The sequence below is a fragment of the Dromiciops gliroides genome, chromosome 1 (genome assembly GCF_019393635.1).
Source record: "Dromiciops gliroides isolate mDroGli1 chromosome 1, mDroGli1.pri, whole genome shotgun sequence".
In the NCBI taxonomy this organism is placed as follows: domain Eukaryota; kingdom Metazoa; phylum Chordata; class Mammalia; order Microbiotheria; family Microbiotheriidae; genus Dromiciops; species Dromiciops gliroides.
This window is the reverse complement of record NC_057861.1, coordinates 361,140,633-361,162,621: the sequence shown is the minus strand read 5'-3', so window position 1 is coordinate 361,162,621 and position 21,989 is coordinate 361,140,633. Positions and strand designations below refer to the sequence as shown.

The 21,989-nt window shown below is 36.4% G+C and overlaps 1 protein-coding gene across 2 annotated transcripts in view; it reads left to right on the top strand.

Moving 5' to 3' along the window:
* Positions 1-19,532, top strand: part of RETREG1 (reticulophagy regulator 1) — a 166,005-nt gene extending 146,473 nt beyond the window's left edge. For both annotated transcript variants that reach the window (XM_043982932.1, XM_043982942.1), the window contains 6 exons: positions 2,997-3,123; positions 7,884-7,968; positions 8,938-9,075; positions 9,818-9,882; positions 10,089-10,215; positions 14,689-19,532. In XM_043982932.1, coding sequence (XP_043838867.1) covers positions 2,997-3,123; positions 7,884-7,968; positions 8,938-9,075; positions 9,818-9,882; positions 10,089-10,215; positions 14,689-15,185 — 1,039 coding nt within the window. In that variant the 3' untranslated portion in view covers positions 15,186-19,532. The remainder of the gene's footprint in view (positions 1-2,996; positions 3,124-7,883; positions 7,969-8,937; positions 9,076-9,817; positions 9,883-10,088; positions 10,216-14,688) is intronic.
* The last annotated feature ends 2,457 nt before the right edge of the window (positions 19,533-21,989 follow it).

Genomic DNA, 21,989 nt, shown 5'->3' with positions numbered 1-21,989 from the left:
CCTGGTTGTAAGACTTATTATAAGGGAGGCAGTGGGATGCAGTACAAAGTGGACTGGATATGAGTCAGCAGACCTACTACCAGTACTATTTCTGCTAATTCTTACCTATATGAAAAACATTTAGGAGGTTAGGGTGAGATGACTTAAGAAGGTCTCTTTCATCTCCATGATCCTATATACCATTACAGAAGATAATAAGTACCTCAGAGTGGGATCTCATTGTTGTAGTTTTAGAGTTAGAATGAACCTTAAAGGTCATCCAAACCAAACTCCCACATTTTATAGAGAAGGAAAATAAAGCCCTTTAGAAAGGAAAAGGTTAATTGCCCTTTAGAAAGGAAAAGGTTAATTGCCCAAGGTCCCTGGGGGAGTAAGCAGAAGAGCTGAAATATCAATCTAGGTTCTATGACTCTTCCATTATATCACACTGTCTCTCTAATAAATAAGTATCAAAGCTAGGACTGGAATCCAGATGTGAATCCAATCCTGGTTCTGCTATGTAATTCTTTTTGTATTGACTTTTAGGCAAGTCATTTCACTATACAAATGTAGGCTATTATTCCTCTATTAGCTTTTCATACTAGTGTGATCTTCCCCCACTCCCAAGTTCAACAACGGAGGTGGTGCCTACTTCACTATGCCTCATGGGTATGGTCATTTGTAAAGCTATCCTAATCTTATTTATGGAGACTTTCTTTTGAAATATCTGACAAAATTTCATAGATTCTTAGGTTTAGTTTTGGGGGGGAGCTCCATGACCAGATAATTTCCATCAGAATTCTCTGTGACTTACACTCCAGAAATGGGTACCTGCACAGTGTTTTGCCTAATATTTTCAGCATCAGAGAAAGAATAAGCTATATCCTATGGATTCTTGAGGAACTCAGGCATTCTCTCCTAATCTTAAACCTAGTGAAGGCAAGAAAGCAGTAGCTGTCTAGGAAATAATATCCTTAAAACTAAGTAGGAAAGTAATAATAAATATTGATCAATATTAAAGGCATTCCTAACCTCTTCCCTTAAACTGTTGAATAAAATAATGGAAGAATTCTATATTATTTTTTTAAAAGCTGCAGCAGCCTTACTTTTAAAAAAGTCTTATGTATATTTCAAGCCCTTCAGTCTCTTATGCTGTATGTCATCCTGCTTCCAAGGATTATGGGAAGGGAGCCATACTCCATGTAAAAGATCTCTTTCCTATGGGTCAGTCCAATATTCACACGGGTTTCTTTCTCTTAATTAAATGTTTTCATGAAAGGACTTTCTAGGAAAGCCTAGAATTTAATATTCTAAGCAATTATATGTATCATGTACATGACACCTGTAAAAGCACTCCAAACTTCAAATAAGCATGAACATAAATTTTCTTTCTGACTTTGGATTCTAGGAATGAGCTAATCATTTTTCCTAGAAAGTTCTCTCTCTAAAAGTGGAACACTGAACTGATACTAGGAAAGAGAACAGGTGGGGGGGGGGAGGAAGATAGTGTGGTCTAATGGGATGACTGACATTGTTTAGAACCAAAGAATTTTAGAGTTAGGTGGCACCTCAAACATAATTTTTCTTCAACATTCTTATTTTATACATGAGAAAATTGAGGTCCAAAGAGTTTGATATTTTATCCAGGATTTCATAGCCAGTTTATAACAAAACCAAGAGCAGAACCCTTTTCTTCCATTTCCCAGTCTAGGAATTTTTCCATGTGACTACATTTCATTATTATTTTATACCCTTACAGACAATATCAATACTTAATCTCATGGCACTTTGTACTTCTTGTATGTCTATGTGTGACATTTATTTATATACATCTTCTCACCTTATGAGATTGTAAACTGTTTGAGATCAGAACCCCATGCCTTTTTTACCTTTGTATTTCCCTCAGTGTCTAGAATGTAATGATTATTTAATAAATAGGAAGAAGGTGGGAGAAGGGGGAAGAGTTGAAAGAACTAGGTCACATAAATAAACCTGATTACACACAAAAGTACACTAGAGAAATCAAGGTATTAGACTCAAGCATTTAATGATAATGACTTGTTTATATAGAGTTTTTACTTAGCAATGTCTGTTTCAATCACTGTGCTATAATAGCAAGAGTTAAAATACTAGTTCAGAAAAGAACTACTAGGAAAAATGGGTTGTTTTTCTAGGGAAAACAATGTATTAATCTGGTAAGAGTCTTATTGGACATATTTAAAATAAGCATGAATAACATCAGACATTATTATCAAGGAGCAGAAGTCTTAACAGTCAATGAGGGAGAGTCCAGAGATCAAGCAGAATAAATGAACACATACTTAATCGGCCTAGGAACTTTTGTTGACAGCAACAAGTTACTAACCAAAAAGAACTCTTGGATGTTAGAGTCCATTAGGAAGGCTATTGTGATGATACTCTAAATTACCCCCAAAATAAGAACTATTATTCTCTAAACAAACTACTCTTTAGCTAATAAATTGATATCATTAATAAAGTTGAAAATATGATTCCTCTTTTTTCCCATTTGTTTTTCTTTGCTCACTAGGAGCGTCAGTTGGATATAGGAAAAATCTGTTAACTTGATAATCATTGAGAATTTTTTAAAAGAAACAAAAATGTGGTCAAGTTGAACAGTCTAGGAGCTTCTGACATTGAAAAGACTCTCTGCCTTTGAAGTTTCTTTTGTTGAACTTTGAAGCATATTATTTTAGTTATAAGGTTTATAATCCTTTTAATGTTTTCTTAGGGTAATACTCAAATAGTAATAGTCAAAGTAGTGTGAATTTTCCAAGTATTGTATACACCAAATAATGGTGGAAAGAGTCTATGTAGTACTTGGCTACTCAGCCTTAGGCTTTCAAAATTTTCATATAGGATTGACCAACCAATGTTAAGTGCATTGTGAACATTCACACTTTGATTATTTGATTGATACTAAATACCAGATGAAATTCCTTTAAGTGTTATTATCAGTTATCCAAGGTTGTGACATGTTTTATTTTTCTGTGTTTTAGCTGGGAAGTGGTAAATTCCAAAGCTGATGAAAAGCCCAGACTCAGCCAATGTATTGCAGAATCATGGATGAACTTCAGCTTGTTTCTTCAAGAAATGGCACTGTTTAAGCAGCAGAACCCTGGCAAGGCAAGTTTCATTGTACATGGTAATCATTACATTTATTACGGCACCTAACAGATTTGGAAACAGATGGCCTCACTTATGATATCAGGTTGCAAAGATTCATTAATTCTGAATAAGCTGTACAGAATTTATACTATTCTGAGAGCGAGAGCGAGTGAGAGTGAGAGCGAGAGCGAGAGCGAGAGCGAGAGAGCGAGAGAGCGAGAGAGCGAGAGAGAGAGAGAGAGCGAGAGAGAGAGAGAGAGAGAGAGAGAGAGAGAGCGCATTAAAATTAGAGGCAGACAACCTGAATTTCAATCCCAATTCTGTCACTATACTAGCTTTGGTTGCCCTGGGTAAGCCACTTTTCCACAGCGCTAAATTAGGAATAATAATACTTAAACAATGTTTCTTACAGAGTTATTGTGAGAAAAGGATCTTATAAATGTTAAAAGTATTATTAAATGAGAGGGTTTTAGAGGTGTGGATGCTATATTATATTAGCATAAAGTCAGCTACGCTTATATTCTGAATTTGGGATTTCTTGTTATGTTCAAATGAGATAAGCCATAAAGCACTTTGTGAATTCAGCATGATTCTCTTTTGGCTGCTGCTGTAGGAAAATAAAACTAATTTTTTTCTTCCCCCTTCCCTCCAAAAGCAAAAAAATATTTGGGAAACTTCTGTCTGAGAAATTTATGACAGCCTGATTTTCAGACTCCGTGTTAGAGAATCACATTTATCCTATTGTAAAAAGTAAGCATTTGCTAGAAATACACATGATTAAAGAGAACAAATAAAATAAATATTATTGGAAGTCCTTTTTAACACAAAATAAATAATGACCCTTAAAAAATGTTTGTTGAATTGGATTTGTGGGGAAGGAAGTGTCTCATGTAAAGGACTCCTTCAACCTTTTTGAAAAGAGGATAACTGAGAAGTATCACATGGGCAAAATGCACAGTAATGCCCTCCTCTGAGACTAGTCACCTTGGCAACCTAGTTCTAGAGAGGCCCCCTTTACTTTTTCAGCAGCTTCTGAGGTAAGCCCTTGGGAATAGGGCTGCACCTAGGTGTGGCAGCACTGACAATAAACTTCTACCTTGATTATATAAAGAGGAACCCTTAAGTTCCTTTGTCTTCCACTCCCTCCCTGTGAGCACTAAAGGTTGCAATTACTCTATTCCAGTATTAAGATATTTAATTCTATTTGAAATATTTTAAAACTTGTCTAGAAGATTTTCTTTTAAAGTTGTTTAAGATATTACTGAACTGGGGCCTTCCTTTTAAGATCACCAGGTGGCCTGCTGGAGAGATGCTAGACCTGGAATCAGGAAGACCTGAGTTCAGATTCAGCTTCATAAGCTGTATGACTGAGTAGAGCCACTTATCTCTGTCATTCTCCATTTCCCTACTTGAAAATGAGGTGCCTACCCTCCAGGGTGGTTGTGAGGGTAAAATGAGATATTTTTAAAGTGCTATGCAAAACTAAAAATGCTATATACATGCTAGCTATTGTTATTATTTTTAAGATTATAGCATGAATACCAGTGGAACACAAACTGTTAACCTCAGCTGTTTCAACCTCTTCCTATGTGAGCAGTCCATCCTTTTCTTTCCAGCCACAAATCTCCTTGATGATATCCTTTATGCCCCTTTTCACACTCAGTTGTTTGTTTCGGTACTGTGCTGCTGTATGTTCATGTGCCTTCTCCATTGCCTTGATGCCCTGTGATGTTCCTTGACTACTATCATACAGAATCACTGAAAAAAAATGTTGTTGTTATTAAGACTGATCAGTGTTTGAGAGAAGCTTAGGTCACTAAAAATATTCTGTAGTGTGTCTTGGAGCCTGGTGTTTCAAAAACTTAATTTTGTTCCACATCTTAATTTCTCTTCATATTTCATCAGATTGCCTTTATCTTTCTCATGTCAAAGGTTAAAAATGTAAAATGTTAACATGAAATTTAGCCCTTCTTTTTTTAATCACTTCTTTTTCAGAAGGTATGTATGTCTTTCTCACACATACCTTTTTCAGATTCCTTTTAACCATGATACTCCCTCAGCTCTGGTAATCCTATCTTCCTCCAGTTCAGTGGGGGTGTTTGTTTGTGTCCTAATTACACAAATATGACTCAAAATCTTTTTCTAGTATGCACTATTCCTAGGACATACAAGAGTCACAAATCAAATAGCAAGTGGTATATGATGGTGATGGAATATTATTTTACTATAAGAAATGACAAGCAGGATGATTTCAGAAAGGCCTGGAAAGACTTGTATGAACTGATGTATAGTGAAGTGAACAGAACCAAGAGAACGTTGTGCACAGTGACAGCAATATTGTTCAATGAAGAACTGTGAATGACAACTATTCTCAGCAATACAGTGATCCAAGACAATCCCAAAGGACTAATGATGAAGCATAATATCCACCTCCAAAGAAAGAACTGATATTGAACATAGACTGAAGCATGCTATTTTCACTTTCTTTGATTTTTTTCTTTTATTAAAGTTTTCTTATACAAAATGACTAATATGGTAATGTTTTACATAACTGCACATGTATAACCTATATCTGATACTGCCTCAGGGAGGGGGGAGGGAGGGAAGGAGGGATAAAATTTGGAACTCAAAACTTTAAATTAAAATGCTTATTTAAAAAAAGTGATGTACAAAAAATTAAGTATGAATATTTGTCCCTAATTTTCTGTAAGGGAATAAATTTTTTTATCTTAAAAAAAAATCAAACAGTAAATATTTAATTATGACAGAATACGGAAAGTAATGTACTCTGGACCCTAAACAAAGTATAGAATAATTCATATTATCTCTCCTCCCCTCTGTACAAAATAGGTGTAACTTCCTATAGGTACTAGTAATGAAGTAACACCCTTCCCCATCCAACCCCGCCCCCCCCCATATGCAGGGTTGTACTCATGAAGTTTACTGTAACATAGACCAATGAGAAAATACCTAATATAAAAATAATTGTTACATTCAAATAATCTAAGCCACAAAGCAACTTTCCCTCCCATATCCTCTTAGCTTGGTCTCAGCCAGTATAAAGATCTCACAATGCTTGTACGGTACTATAGCTCACTTTGGAAGCTCCAGTCATCAGGATTCTACCAGGACTCCCAGGTTTGGGGATGCCTTTGCAGACTCACCTATGTTGCTCCTCTTTCCAGCCCATGTTTCCTGATACAGTCCCTGTGTCCAGTCAGACACCAGTCTTGAAATTCTGAACTTCTGAGGCTTTCCTAATGAATAAGGAGCTCTCTTGCCTCAGCCACTGTGGGCAACAAGGTCATACTACAAGGAGTTTGCCATTATGGGAAAAGGCCAACGTGTCTTAATGATGTATTTTGTTTTGTTTTGTTTTTTGCGGGACATTAAGGGTTAAGTGACTTGCCCAGGGTCACACAGCTAGTAAGTATCAAATGTCTGAGGCCAAATTTGAACTCCAGTCTTCCTGAATCCAGGGCCTGTGCTTTATCCAGTGTGCCACCTAGCTGTCCCCAATTATGTCGTTTTAATGGGTTTCTCCCACTTGCATATTATAATTTAATATCCCCACTTGAAAAATAAAAGGAAAAGGAAAATGCCTAGTAAGATGTTTAATTTGAAGAGTTGAGTCTGAGAATCTGGAGAATAGCTGTTTGGCAGTGAGGGGAATAGGATGTGTGGTTGATGGTCATTTTATCCTTACATGTGTTTGGTGGAAATTCAATTAACTTTTCATAGCCTGCCTTCCCCATGACTTACTGTTGTCTTCATTGGATTGGTAAAGCAGGGGTTGGGGAGGGGAAAGGTCAAGTCCATGATGCAGCCTACTACCTGGGCATATTATTATATTTGCATATATGCTTTGGAATATTGTGATATGTTTGTGAAATATGATTGGCTTGAAGAATGAGCTTATTTTTTCTTAAAATGATGCTTTATTGAAAGGACATTTACCAAGTAACATCAAGTTTTCCATCTTTTTGCATTTGGCAGCAATATTGTCATTGTGATAATTAAGGTTGTAACTTATTGTATCAGTTAGGCCCTATGTATCCTTTAAAGTTATTATGATCAAGTATTGATGTGAGGCTATTGTTGATCTGTTGTCAAGGGAGAACAGTAGTCCTTAATATGAAAAAATGGTTGTTTAAAAACCTTTCCCTATGTATCTAATACTGAAAGAATATATTTTTGTATTGTAATATATGTATAGTATAAAGCATGTGATTAAGAATGCAATATAAGGAGTATAAGGAATTTTAGAAAGACATGAGATAATATCAAATGAAGAAAGCCAAACTAGATCAGTGTATGCATTCATTATATTCATTATAACATGATAAAAGGAAACTGTAGACAAAAGTACAGGAGTAGATGAAAAAACAATTGAAGATGATGCAAAAGGGAAAATAATAATTGTTAGGGACACCCCTAAATCGAAAGGTTTTTTTTTTAACTTGAATTATAAATGTAAGTTGATTTACTTGTTGTTTTGGTTTGTTTGTTTGTTTGTTTTGGTGGGGCAATGAGGGTTAAGTGACTTGCCAGGGTCACACAATGTCAAGTGTCTGAGGCCAGATTTGAACTCAGGTCCTCCTGAATCCAGGGCTGATGCTTTATCTACTGCACCACCTAGCTACCCCCAAATAAGTTATTTTTAAAGTTCACAATAAATAACTTGTAAGAATATTTGGGGGGTGTATTTGCAGCAATAATAACGTCTTCATCATATGAATATTAACAGCACCTTTTTTTTGTTGTTGTTAAATTTCTAGTTTTGCCTCCTGGTCTGCAGTGTGTGCACATTTTTTACAATCTTAGGAAGTTACATTCCTGGAGTCATACTCTCCTACTTTGTATGTAAGTTTACCCTCTTATCTTTGTCTAATTTATATTGTATTTGTGGTATAATTGTGGTAAATATATATTTTTTGTGTGGGAATCTCTCTAACTTACTTTAAGACTCAATTTTTTTGAGTGCCATCTCCAGCTGCTACTCTTGTCCCTTTAAGGCTTTCAACTTCCATATTTATCTTTTATGTTTCAATTTATACATGTTTTCTCCCCCATTAGATGTAATCTTCTTGAAGGCAGGGCCTGTTTTTGCTTTTTAAAAAAATCCCAACACATAGCACCATGTGCCTAGCACATAGTAAGTACTTAAACAGGTACTTGTTGATTTTTTTTTTTTTAGTGAGGCAATTGGAGTTAAGTGACTTGCCCAGGGTCACACAGCTACTAAGTGTTAAGTGTCTGAGGCCGGATTTGAACCCAGGTACTCCTGACTCCAGGGCCAGTGCTCTATCCACTGTGCCACCTAGCCACCCCAGGTACTTGATTAATGGTTTTCTAAGAACAACCAGATCAAAGTTAAACATCCATTCAGTTATCAATGAGCTACAACTACATCCCTGGTCATTTGACCCCAATTCCTGTCTTCTTTCCAGTATAACATACTGAATTTCTGAAATTTATTTTCCCTGAAAATGAAATAGCCCATGTACAAGTGCTTTGGCTCACAGTTTTCAGGTTGCAAGGGCATGAATGAATAGAACTCTGGTTTACCGCCAACTTTTGAACAAGACTTATTGTTAAAAGTTGTCTTGTGGTGACAGTGGTGATGATGAAGATGAGAAAAGGAAAGTGAAAGGCTGCTTTGTTTGTGAAATAAGTTCATTATGTTGTGTTCACAGTTTCTATTCTGTCCAGTGCACAGTACTGTTCCTAAGAAATAAACACTTATTTGATAAGAGACATTCAGTGTCTTTTTTTCCCTAGGATTCTGAACCCTTGAAAATAAATACTTTTTTTGCCCTTTCTTTCTTGTAGTACTCTGTGCCTTTTTGTGTCCACTGTTTAAGTGCAATGAATTTGGACAAAGAGTATACAGCAAGATCAAGTCATTTCTGTTGAAACTAGATTTTGGAATAGGAGAATATATTAACCAAAAGAGGCGAGAGAGATCTGGTAAGTGAGGTTTGAAACATCCATTCTCTATATGAAATGAGGCATACGTATGTGAATCGTTCTTGAGTTAGACTGAAGAATTTTCTCTGTGAGCAAAGCCCTGAACTATCCACTATTTCTACTGTCTCTACCAAAAATAATATACATTTTATTTCAATTAGAAACTTAAAAGTTTTTTTTCTATCTAAATTCTCAAGAGAGCAAGGTCCTTATAGACTTTTTCTTATTTGTTTTTACATATCCCCCTGCCCCCACCAAGTGTTTCACACTTTACTCTGCATTTATTGAATGAATGAGGTTTAAATGGGAGAAGCTGTAGTGGTGAAAGGTTTAAACATTTTATATTTTGCTATTACTGATTAAAGTCCTTAGTTTAAGTTGCATTAATTTGAGAGTGGGATATTGATAATATGGAGTAGAGAAATCCTAGAGAAGAAATAAGGTGAAACAGAATGAGGATGGGAATAGAGAAGAATCATAACCAGGGGGAGGGATGGAAGGAGAAGTAGGAAAACTGGCTTCCCACTCGAGCTTATCTAGGCCAATGATAGTTCTATATATAAATAATTCATTCTGCTCATAAATGAGGTTCCTGCTGTGAAAACAGTCAAAATTTGGAAGTGTTTGAGAATTTGAGAAATGTGGAATGGGTGTGAACAAGGAAGTCATGGTAGAAAAGATGTATTATTTGTAGAAATGCTAGGAAACTGAAAGCTTATATGTGTATTTTCTTTCTCAACAGAGGCAGATAAAGAAAAAAATCACAAAGATGACAGTGAATTAGACTTTTCAGCCCTTTGTCCTAAGGTATTTTGTGTTTGGTTTTCAGTTGTTCCCTTTTGAATTTGACCGTAAATTCACTTACGTACAACAAAACTGAATGTTCATTATGGTAGAACTTCAACATACATTAGTTAAATTATCTGCCATTTTAATCTCACAACCACTTTTGTTAGTGTTTGCACAAGAAAAGATGGTTGGAATGCAAATTTAATTTTTCTGATTTGTCACAGGTTAGCCTTACAACTGTTGCCAAAGAGCTATCCGTGTCTGATACAGACATATCAGAGGTATCTTGGACTGATAATGGGACCTTCAATCTGTCAGAAGGATGTACTCCACAAACAGACACTTCTGATGGTATGTAACAGTTGTGATGATGATAATAACTAGCATGTACATAGTGCCTATTACAGGCACTGTGCTAAGTACTGTACAGATATCTCATTTGATCCTTGTAACAACAACCTTTGGGAGGTAGGTACTATTATTATTCCCATTTTACTGTTGAGGAAACTGAAGCAAACAGGTTAAGTGACTTGCCTAGGGTCACACAGCTAGTTAGAACCTGAGGCTGATTTTGAAGTTAAGGTCTTCCTGACTCCAGGCCTAGCACTCCTCCATTGTATCAGCTAGCTGTGCCTTTTGGGGGGGGGGCGAGGGTCAGTGAGGGTTAAGTGACTTGCCCAGGGTCACACAGCTAGTTAGTGTCAAGTGTCTGAGGTCAGATTTGAACTCCGGTCCTCCTGAATCCAGGACTGGTGCTTTATCCACTGTGCCACCTACCTGCCCCCAGCTAGCTGTGTCTTAATGTAATACCATAATGTAATGTATGCCATTGCTTTTTGATAGACTAAATTAGTATTAAAACATCTTGCAAAAATAATCTTTTGTAACCTTTGTATAAGGAGTGATTTGGATACTGAACAGATCTCTCATAGAATCATACACTTAGAGCTAGAAGAGAAAATAGAATCCATTGAGTACAAGCCCTTCATTTTACATTTGCAGAAACTGAATCCTAGGTTTCCCCAAAGTAGGATTTAAAATTAGGTCCTTTTGACTTCATATCCTGATACTTTTGTATCAGATTGCCCCCACTGTACCATGCTGCAAAGGGAACAATCTTCCCTCACTTAATACTAGGGAATGACAGTTGAATGTGTAGCAAGTTATGGTGACTCCCACTTCCCCCCTTTTTTTACATATCATAAAATGTGAAAGACTTAATCATTTTTGTATAAATTCAGTATAACAAATTGTATAAATTTTGGATAGATCCATTTAGGTCAGTATAGCACAGTTTTCTTTAATATAATCCTCCAAGACCATCACTAAAACTTAGAGGAGAATCTTATCAGTTATCAGTTCTCTTCAGAATCAGTATCATCTGACCTTTGCTTTGATGTTTCATTGGACATCAAGACATGGGGCTGACCATTAGATTCTCAAAGGCTGTGGCAGAGGAACAAGTCTTAGCAAACTAGAAATGTTTTGAGTGCAGCTATTAGGGAACTAGTCTGACAAAGTTTAGAGAAGTTCATAACTTGGTGGCTGCAGGGTTGTGGACTGATTAAAAAAAACAAAAAACAACCTGCCAAGTTATAGAGAGGCTGTGATCACCATCAGTGGAGGGGAGTAATTTCTATTTCTATTTGAAATTATAGGGGGAAGCTAGGTGGTGGAGTGGATAAAGCACCGACCCTGGATTCAGGAGTACCTGAGTTCAAATCTGGCCTCAGACACTTGATGCTTACTAGCTGTGTGACCCTGGGCAAGTCACTTAACCCTCATTGCCTCACCAAAAAAACCAAAACAAAAAACATAAAAAGAAATTATAAGTATAAGCAGAGTAAAAGTCAGCCCCTCAGAAAAATCAGTATCTTCCATTTTCAATATATTTTACAAAGAAAAAGATTCCTGGAAGTATCCCTAATGAATGGATGAGGAAGGTAGCATAACACAGTCTAAATAGCAGGGACTCCATTTTCAGGAGCCCAGGGGTTTGTCTCAGTTCCAGCTGTTTGTGTGATCTCAGGCCTGTCAGTCATTTCACCAACTTCTGGGCCTCAGGGGATTCATCATATGTGAGATTGCAAGGTACTAGATGATTGTTGACCTGCCAGAAGGTTCCAGTGTTCTGTGGTTGATTGTTGAATATATGCAAATCTTCAAGGACTGGGGTCATGTTTTTAAGTATAAAATAAAGCAGCTCTGTGCCCTAAGGCACTGTACTAAGAAAAAAGGGAAAAGATCTTTAGGAGCTTAATAACAGTTATAAAAATGAATGTTTGGTAGTGGCAGCACTCAATTAAGTGGGGTATAGGCAACAAATAATAATAATAAATAATAAGCATTTATGTAACACTTTAATGTTTGTAAAGCATTTTATATACATTATCTCATTTCTTCTTCATCTTATGTGGTAAGATTTAAGTAGTAGTTACAGATCATAAAACTGAAGTTGAGAGGGGTTAAGTGACTTGCCCAGGGACACATAACTAGTAAGTATCTGAGACAGGATTCACACTCAGGTCTTCCTAAGTCCAAGTCTAGCACTCTATCCACTTTTAACATGTATAGTAAAGTTATCCATTACTTTATTGATCCATTTTGGAGAGAGATGGAAAACTAGGTAGAAAAATCACCCACTCAAATAACATTTTGATGCTTCAAGAAATTGTGATTTTATCACTGTAGTTAGTCTTTCTTCCCTGAATATAGATCAGAACCCTTGTATACCTTGATGGTGGAAGTGGAGGTGGTGGAGGTGGTGGCAGTGGTGGTGGCGGCAGCAGCAGCAGCAGTAGCATATTTATATAGTACCTTAACATTCTTTTATTCTCACAACAACCAATAGTAGATTTTTTACAGATGAGCAAACTGAGACAGACATGTTAGGTGACTTGTCCTAAGTCACAGTTAGTTAGATGTCGGATTTGAACTCAGGTCTTCTTGACTCCAGGTCCACTGCTCTAGCCATTGAGCTATCTAGCTGTCTTGAGTCACTACAGCTAAAAACATTTGTCATCTATTGACAAATTCTTGGATGATGAGTCTGTCTATGTTTAGCTTTGCTGGTCCTTGTTCAGAAGAAATAGTCAGCCTCAGGAATCGTATTTGAAGACTGTCCAGCTTGATAGGACTTGCCAGGGTTTGTGCTTCACAGGTAGAAGGGTATAAGTGGGTAATGCCTTGGACTTGCATCAGGACGAAGGAGGTTCAGATCTTGACTCAGACACTTACTAGAGCTGCGACCTTGGCAAAGTCACTTAACTTCTTTGTCAGAGTCACTAAAATTTTATTAAGCACCTATTTTGGGCCAAGCAGTGTGCTAAGCTCTAGGGATACAAAGAAAGGCATAAGAAAACTATCTCTGCCCTCAAGGAGCTCACAATCAAATGGGGGAAGACAAAACATAGAAAGAAGCTGAAAAGCTGGGAGTTCAGGAAAGGTTAAAGCATGGGGACCATGATAAAGTCCTGCATCCAAGGGAGGAGATGGTCTTAGGAGGTGAGAGTTTCAGAGTTGATGTCATCTTTCAGAATGATGAGTTTTTGGAGATAAGTCCAGGAAAACAGCTGGGTAGAAAATGATGAAGTGAATTCCCAGAGAGCCCTCCTTCTATGTGAAGGATCAGGGGATGTCTCCAGTGTCCACTTTCCCCCCTCTCCAGTCAGAGGGTTCTCAAAAGGAAAGCCCCAGTTTTCTCATTAAAACGAGGAAGTTGGTCTCTACGTCCTTGAAAGTTCCTTCTATCTCTCATTCTTTGATCATTATGAGAACTTAGCTTCACTTCCATGCTATCGTAGAATTATGTCTGATAAAGCATGAGATTAGGGCTTTAGTAGAAATAATAGTCTAATTACATCCTAGTTCACTTTTATCGTAAGCTCCATATGGTAAGTGCCTCCCCTCCCCTCTGACCCCCATATACTAAAATTAAAGACTTTTAAATACTACCAGTGACTTAACTGTTATATTAACAAAAGAGTAATTAACTCAGTATGTGTCTGAAGATAGAAATATTAAGTGCCTAATATATACTATATGAAAAGAATTTTAAGATGAATTTTAAAACATTCCTGTAGGTAGGAGTTAAGACTAAGTATAAACAGGATACTCAAGGTCTACTTTATTTTGTGGATGAGTATCAAGTTTATATCCAGAAATTCTTACGTTGAATATGGAGCTGAGGTAGATATGGCTTCTTTTATCTCTTTCCCTAAAGAAACACATATGGGGATATTGAAAGTTTCTCATGTATGTTATAGCTAACATTCATCCATAGGCTAATGGCCCATATTTGCCTGAGGGGCTAATTACACAGTTATCAGGGAAAAGCAGAAGTCAAGAAAGTACCCATTTCATATGTAAGAACACTTTTAATTTCGTGATTATTTCCGATTTGACATTGATATATGCTGTTCATACCACAAAGGGGGAGAACTTTTCTTGTTTTGATTTGCTTTGAAAATTAAACATTAAGCAGCCCATCAAGATAAATATTGGACATTGGCCCATTGTTCAATGTGTGCCATCATATATACAGTTGATTACAGGTTAAGCATATACCTTGTTGCTTAGCATTATCAACTTCGTGCTGCTCTGGCCTCTGAGTCAGCAGATTTTGGAAAATGGAGGAAGAGGATTCAGTCTATAATTTACCTACAAGATCCAATTCTGTCTCAGGTCTCTGCTGGTTCATGGTGATACAGAAAAAGCTGGGACAGCTTTGTAAACTGCCTAAGGGTTCAGACTAAAATAAGGCATTCTTCAGAGTGAAGAATTTTATTTCAGTTTTCTCATATGCTTATCTCAATTCTCTTATAGATCTTGACCGACCCAGTGAACAGGAGGAAGCTTTCTCCAGAGATCTTTCAGAATTTCCATCTCTAGAAAATGGCATGGGAACAAATGATGAAGACGAGTTGAGTATTGGCTTGCCCATCCAGTACAAGAGAAAAGAGCAGGTGGATAGTGTTCACAGACAGAGCAAAGACAGGCAGCTAGCAGCTGGTCTTACCCTTCCTCTGAGCAGTGACCAGACCATTCAGTTGATGGGTAATCTTGCTGGTGATGTCATTGTAGCTGCAATGTCTGCTGCCATCAAAGACCAGTTGCAGCAGGGAACGCAGAAAGCAACTTCCCAGCCTGCACCTAGCCCAGGGGAAGACACAGACACAGAAGAAGGTGATGATTTTGAACTACTGGACCAGTCAGAGCTCGATCAGATCGAGAGTGAACTGGGACTTACGCAAGACCAGGATGCAGAACCACAGCAAAAGAAATCTTCGGGCTTCCTTTCAAATCTGCTGGGAGGCCATTAACTTGGGAATCAGAGCTTGCAACAGAGCAGAAATAAACCACAAAAAAATTTAAAACAAACAAAAAGAAAAAAAAGAAAATTATATGAGCTGTGAGCTTTAACTATTACTTTAGATTTGTTGTCCTATTTTCCCTTCTGCAGTGAATTAACTGGATATATATCAGCTGAAACTGAAAATTCAATGTTTCTTATCATTATACCTTGACCTAATAGCATGGAAACAAATTCTATATCCACTGTGTTATTAGAAAGGAATGTTTTCTTTAAAAAGAAAAGTTCAAATTTTAGAATCATACAACTCTTCAAGTATTCTCTATTCTTTTCATCATACTTAATCTTTCAAGTCTGCAGAGCAGTTTACTGTGACACAGTCAAAGACAGACATTGCAAACATAATATAAATAGCTTTATGCTGTCCTTTCCCCCACTATTTTTTCTTTCCCCCTAGTATTACAAAACATTTAAAAATATTTGGTGTTAAAGAATCCTCCCATCATTTCTTTTTTAAAAATTAAGAACTTGGATAGCACTATCAAAAGTAATTAACTAGGAAAGTAAAATGATTTTACATAAACCATTATTTTAAACTCTTTGGATAGGCTGATACATTTCCAGGTTATTTCTGCAGTTGTGGGCTTATAGATTTGTAAAGTGGCCTGCTCCTAAATCAATTGCCATCAAGAAGCAAGTATTGCTATGTTATGTAGACGCTGATCATGATGTAAACAGACAAAATTTCTGTTGTATTTTGTCTTCTGTTTGTCAAATGCTTGTGATAGGGATTTTGTGAGTGCTGATGTTTAACATAAACAGGCCTTCTTCCTATACAGATATGGGCTGAAGATATATTTATTTCCTACATTAGTTGATGAAACAGTAGTCCCTAAAACTGTGGAGTTCTCCAGTCTATGCTGTGATTTGTGAATGTCAGTTGCCTAGCAGAATTATTTAGTCCCATACCCCTTGTCTGGGACGTTTAAGCAAGAGAGGAATTCAGTTTGTTTGGAAATGTATTTATTTGTCATTTTAAGTCTACACGTGTAATCTCTTGATGATTTGGGTTCTGGAATAGATTTTATCTATCATAATATTACAAAAGCCTTTTTGGATAATCTTTAAATAACTAAATTTGTTATAAGGAACAGATTTGTTATTAAGAAATGAAGAAAGACATTAAGCCAATTTATTAATGTGAAACTTTGAGAAGGGTTGAGGGACCATGTCAGCTATTAAAAAAACCAACCTACTATAGCTGGCATTTAAAAAAAAATGAACATGGTCACCTGGGACCCTCAGAAAGGAAGGGATAATCCCAGCATATAGGAAGCCTATTTTTCTCTCATTTTGTTTACCTGCCTTATCTTCCTAAAGAAAATTTATAAGTAATCCTACATTTTAATGTAGTGTACCTTATTTATTTATTTTTCTTTCTGAGGTATTAAAAATCTAGACTGAATTTGCCAAATATTGTAGGGAGAAAAGTTACATAAGACTTTTGACATTTCCTATTTGTCACTGCTGTGTTTTTGTGTCTGTAGGTGCCTAGTGGCTGTGTTTGCTTGTCCTTTTTGGTACAAAGTGAGTCTGTGCCTTTGTTATCTTGCCCATTCTGGAACAAAGGAAAACTATTCGTTAAACAAATTGTGTGGTTTTGGGGAAATATGTCCTAATTCCATTCAATGAAAGTTTCTGGGCATGAAGAAAAAGCTATATATTAATATTGTAATAGTTTCCAGCTTCTTTCTTCATATGTGCTTCCTCATAAAAACATTCTTGTCTAAACTTAGAGAAGCCATTTCAATTTCTCAGTTGAGAAAAAAATACAAGTGTCCCCCTCCCCCCTTAGTGTACCTGTAAGACAATCCAGGTAGTAATAAAAGTATAAAGAGGACAAGCCTAACAGAAGATTGTCAAGAGTTGACTTGTGTGATGGATAAACAGTGAAAGGTTAGAGGGTCAGATATTTAAAAATATATAAATTAAAAGGGGCTTGGGGTGGGGTGGGGTGGGAGTTGGCTTGGGAAAAGGTGTTACCAGGATTGCAAGTATAGTAGATCAGACATACTAGCTTTCTTTAAACAGTGGCATTGTAAGCAAGTGTGCACTTTAATGCTATTTGCTCAAAAATAAATGTGATTATAATGTATCCAACAAAGCAGAACTCTTCTCAAAACATTAATTAAACCAAGAAACATGTAAAGAAAGGAGTAGTTGTCAAGGCTTTTTGTATATAATCCTTTTTCTGGTTTTGAGATATAGTTGTAAATCAATTGTGCATTTGCCCTTGTGTTTGAGAACTTGTGTGTGTCATCTGGCACGTTAAAAAAAAAAAAAAAGCAGTGTCCCCATAGTGATCTTGCTACACATGCTTTATCACAAGAACATACTATGGCGTTTTACCTTTCCCCTGTAACTCTTTAAAAATGTTTTTAAATCTCCTATCAAATCACAAAGAATTCAGTCAAAGTGAACCAGGTGTACCTTTTCAATCCTAAATGTATTAGAGTAATTGTTCTCTAATTTCATGCAGAAGAACATTCTGAGTAACAGTATGTACTAATAGAGTATGGGTGATTATATACTATGGGGTTTTTTTTTTTTGGCTTTTGGTTTTTTTTTTTAAATAACAGAACAAGGCTAGAGAAGTGGAGGTTTGCTATGTTGGAAGATCAAATTGGACTTTGAAGAAAAGACCATTTTCTCATTTTGAAAGGCCTTTGTTTCTCCATCATTTAGCTTAAAAATAGATTCTTCCCCACCGAGAACCTTTTTAGAATCATAGACTATTAGAGCTGAAAGAGACCTTAGAAGTCATCTAATCCAATCCCTTCATTTTACAGATAAAGAAACTGAGGCCCAGAAAGTAGAATGTAAGCTTCTTTGAGGGCAGGACCTGTTGAGTTTCTGTTGTTTTCTTTTGGTCTTTGTCTCCTTGGTGCCCAGCACAGAGCCTTGAATGTTACAGGCACTTAATGAATGCTTATTCAATTGAATTAATAAAGAAACATCTATTTTACAGCCATGTAACAAGAGGGGAGAAAAGCAATGCTCTTTAATGAAATTAAACTTTTGGTATAAAAAATTGAGGGATCTTATTTTATTTCCTCCATTTTAAGGGAGGAAATCACACAACTTAGAATAATATTTAATTTGCCTTGAGTTTTAAAAATAAGATATTTTTCTAAGATAAATAAAGCAACTTAAAAGCAACTTTGACATTCATATTAAGCACCATTTGTTTAAGAAGTTTGTGCTTAATGTTAACATTTTCCCAACATTTGTGCAGAATCACTGTGCTTGGCATTTTGGGAGAAACAGATTAAATCAGCAATAGTTATCTGCCTTCATGAAGTTTACTGGCAAGTTTGAGGATCAGGTTAGGATATTTTAAATACATTTATGATTTGAACCACTCAAATTATCCTGCTACAGTTAGTGGTGAGAGTGGAATTATTCTGGGAGATGTGACTAAACTACCATTTAATGATAGATGGTAATGCTAGGAGGTCCAAGAATTAGATATTTATGCATTCCTATCCCTCTTTTCCACTCCTTTGTTAGTCTGGCCTAAGCTAGATGGAAATAAGCAAATCTGGGTTCTGGTTCTATTATTATGGCCTGAAGTAAGTCAATTTACTGCCCATGTGCCTCAGTTTCTCCTTCCATAAAATGAGGATTCCAGTACTTATTTTCACTCTACCTCACCATGATATTGTGAGAGCAAACAAGAAAGTTGATTCCTCGGACAAAAGGCACTGTGTAAAACCAAGGTATTCATTATTATTTCATAATGTAATTTATGATGTCTTCCTTTGAGCATTACAACAAAGGCAACATACAAGTGCCTACTCAAGTGAAAACTGGTAAGATTTTCATGGCTTTGCAAAAATGCATACTTTCATATACTGATGGTTTTATTTTTTGAATTGTTTATGAAGGAAGGCTAAAAGACAATTTGTTATAATTGAGCAGAATTTTGTGAAATATTAAAATCAATTTTTATTTAGATTTGGTTCCTTATTCACTCTTAACTGAATAAGAAAAACCTTGGGCTAAGAAGAACCCCCAGAAGTCAGTTGGTCTATTCAGACTAAAGTCTATGAACCAAACACTGTGACAGATATCTTAGCATCACTTCAAGTTTAATGTGAATGTAACGTATTAATCACCTGTAGACTCCATATATCTAGATAACCAGAAATTTAGGAGGTTGCAAAATGTCTTAAAACTGTTTATGGAAGTATCCTTTGCAGCACTTTACTTAACATGAATGTTTTATAAACATGGAATAATTGATAGCAATTGTTTGTAAACCATTTAATAAATGTCTGTTAGTTTTTACCTTTCATTACATGTTTTTTTTTTAAATCCTCAAAAATAAGCTGTAACCAACATACTGCCCACCTATAAAACTAAGGACTGATAGTAATAGGTGTTTATGAAAAAATTATTTTGAACTACTGCTTGGAACTAATATTTGGATTTTGCCAAGACTATTAAGATGTCTTCTGATATATTCAAGTGATAACAGTAGACTTAAGAATGCTGTTAACTCTTATATTCTGGATTCTTTCACTGTCAGGTGTCGACAGTCTTTCTCTTTGGTGCCTGGAAATAATGAGGAGTCAGACCTTTGTGTTTGCTGTCTCTTTATGGAATCAAAATATATCCTAAGTCCAGATTTAATTAATAAAGTGAGGGATATCTCAAGGAATATCACGGAATATGAAAACAATTCTTATTCAACTGCTTACATCTGAGCAAAATTTGTTACAGCTGGCTTCTATAAAATGATTTGAAAGTCTGTTTAAACCCTGTCAGAGGGCATATCCCCAAATCACTCACAAATAATGAAGTACCTTTTTTTTTTGGGGGGGGGGCTGGGCAATGAGGGTTAAGTGACTTACCCAGGGTCACACAGCTAGTAACTGTCAAGTGTCTGAGGCCAGATTTGAACTCAGGTCCTCCTGAATCCAGGGCCAATGCTTTATCTACTTCGCCACCTAGCTGCCCCAATGAAGTACCTTTAATAGTCTCAGGAGTCATGAATGAACACTGAATTAAGCATCCCAACATTATTCTTTTTAGTGTAACGGTTATCATGTACTGCAAAGTTGTTTAATCATATACTACTTTTATGCATCAGCATTTGAGTACTACTCTGTGCAAGGTAATACTGTGGGGGGATATGACTTCCTATGTTCTTGAAAACTTATTTAATGAATATTTATATTTAATATTTAATTAATATTCACACTGTTAGGTGCTGGGACAAATCAGAGTGCAAGCTTTCTCATTTGTAGAGCACTTGGATGTTTACAAAGTGCTTTATATGCATTATCCCATTTGATGGAAAATAAAATAAGCTCTGGGCTCCCCTAGTATGTGAAGTAAAAATATTTAGTACAAAATAAGCACATGAATGGAACCTCAGAAACAATTGAAGAATACAATATAGTTAGATGCCAAATTGTGTAGTGCAAACTAAATATTCCACTTAAGGAAACAACTAAGTCACTGAAGAACCAGGGCAATGCAGGATAGAGGACAGACAACTAGAGCGATGTGACATAGAGATCAGAAAACCAGGCTTGTCTGAAAGTCGGAAAAAACAAGTGAAAGGGTGAGTTATAATAATTGTGAATAAAATTGAGAAGTGGGGAAGTTAGATTCAATTTTGTTAATAACAGTTTAGATTCTATGGCATGGTATTGGGACAAAAGCCCACTTTACCTTGTGTTAGCAGTGTGTGGCACTAAGTATGGGCTAAAAGTTGGAAGAGTTCGGTAGTGAAAATAGAAACTGGATGATGGCTCTCAGAGCACCAAAGACAATGTGATATTAAAGCATAGAGGAAGGAGCCTAAGGGGATACAGTAATGAGTCTGAAGAGTAAGAAAATGGAGATGAAATATAATAGGGGCAAATGTAAAATTAGTCAATAAACATTAAGCTCCTACTATGCTCCAGGCCCTTTGCTAAACACTGGGGTTATAGTCACTGCCCTCAAGGAGCTCAGTCTTATGGGAGGGGCAACAAATAAATGTATGTATACAAACACTATAGAAATGGAAAATGGAATATAGATATAATTGGATAAATGGAAAATAATTACCAAAGAGAAGATATTAGAATTTGGAGGGGGTGGGAAAGGTTTCTTGTAGAAGACAGAATTTTAATTGGGAATTGAAGGAAGCCAGGGAAATCAGGAGGCAGAGATAAGGAGAGCATTCCAGGCATGGAACATAGCTAGAAAAAATGGTCAGAGCTGAAAAATGGGAGTGTCTTGTTCATGGAATATCACTGGAGGCCATCGTGGAGGCCACTGCTACTGGATCAAAGAAAACCTGGCAAGAATGGAAAGTGGAGGGGCAGCTAGGTGGCACAATGGATAGAGCACCGGCCCTGGATTCAGGAGGACCTGAGTTCAAATCCAGCCTCAGACACTTAACACTTAACTAGCTGTGTGACCCTGGGCAAGTCACTTAACCCCAACTGCCTCACCAAAAAAAAAAAAAAAAGAATGGAAAGTGGAGGGTTATGAATAGCTTTGAATATCAAGTGGAGTATTTTACATTTGATCCTGGAGTTTACTGAGTAGGATGACATTTTGAGGCTGAAATGAAGATGGATTGGAGTGAGGAAAGGAAGTGGGCAATCCACCAGCAGTCTATTGAAATAGTTCTTCACTTGGGTCAAAAAAATAACTTCAGGTACAGGATAAAGAAAATTCGGCTGAATAGTTTATGCAAAATGCATCTAGGCTCTTTTTGTAAACGATAACCCAACATAAGTGAGCATTTCTA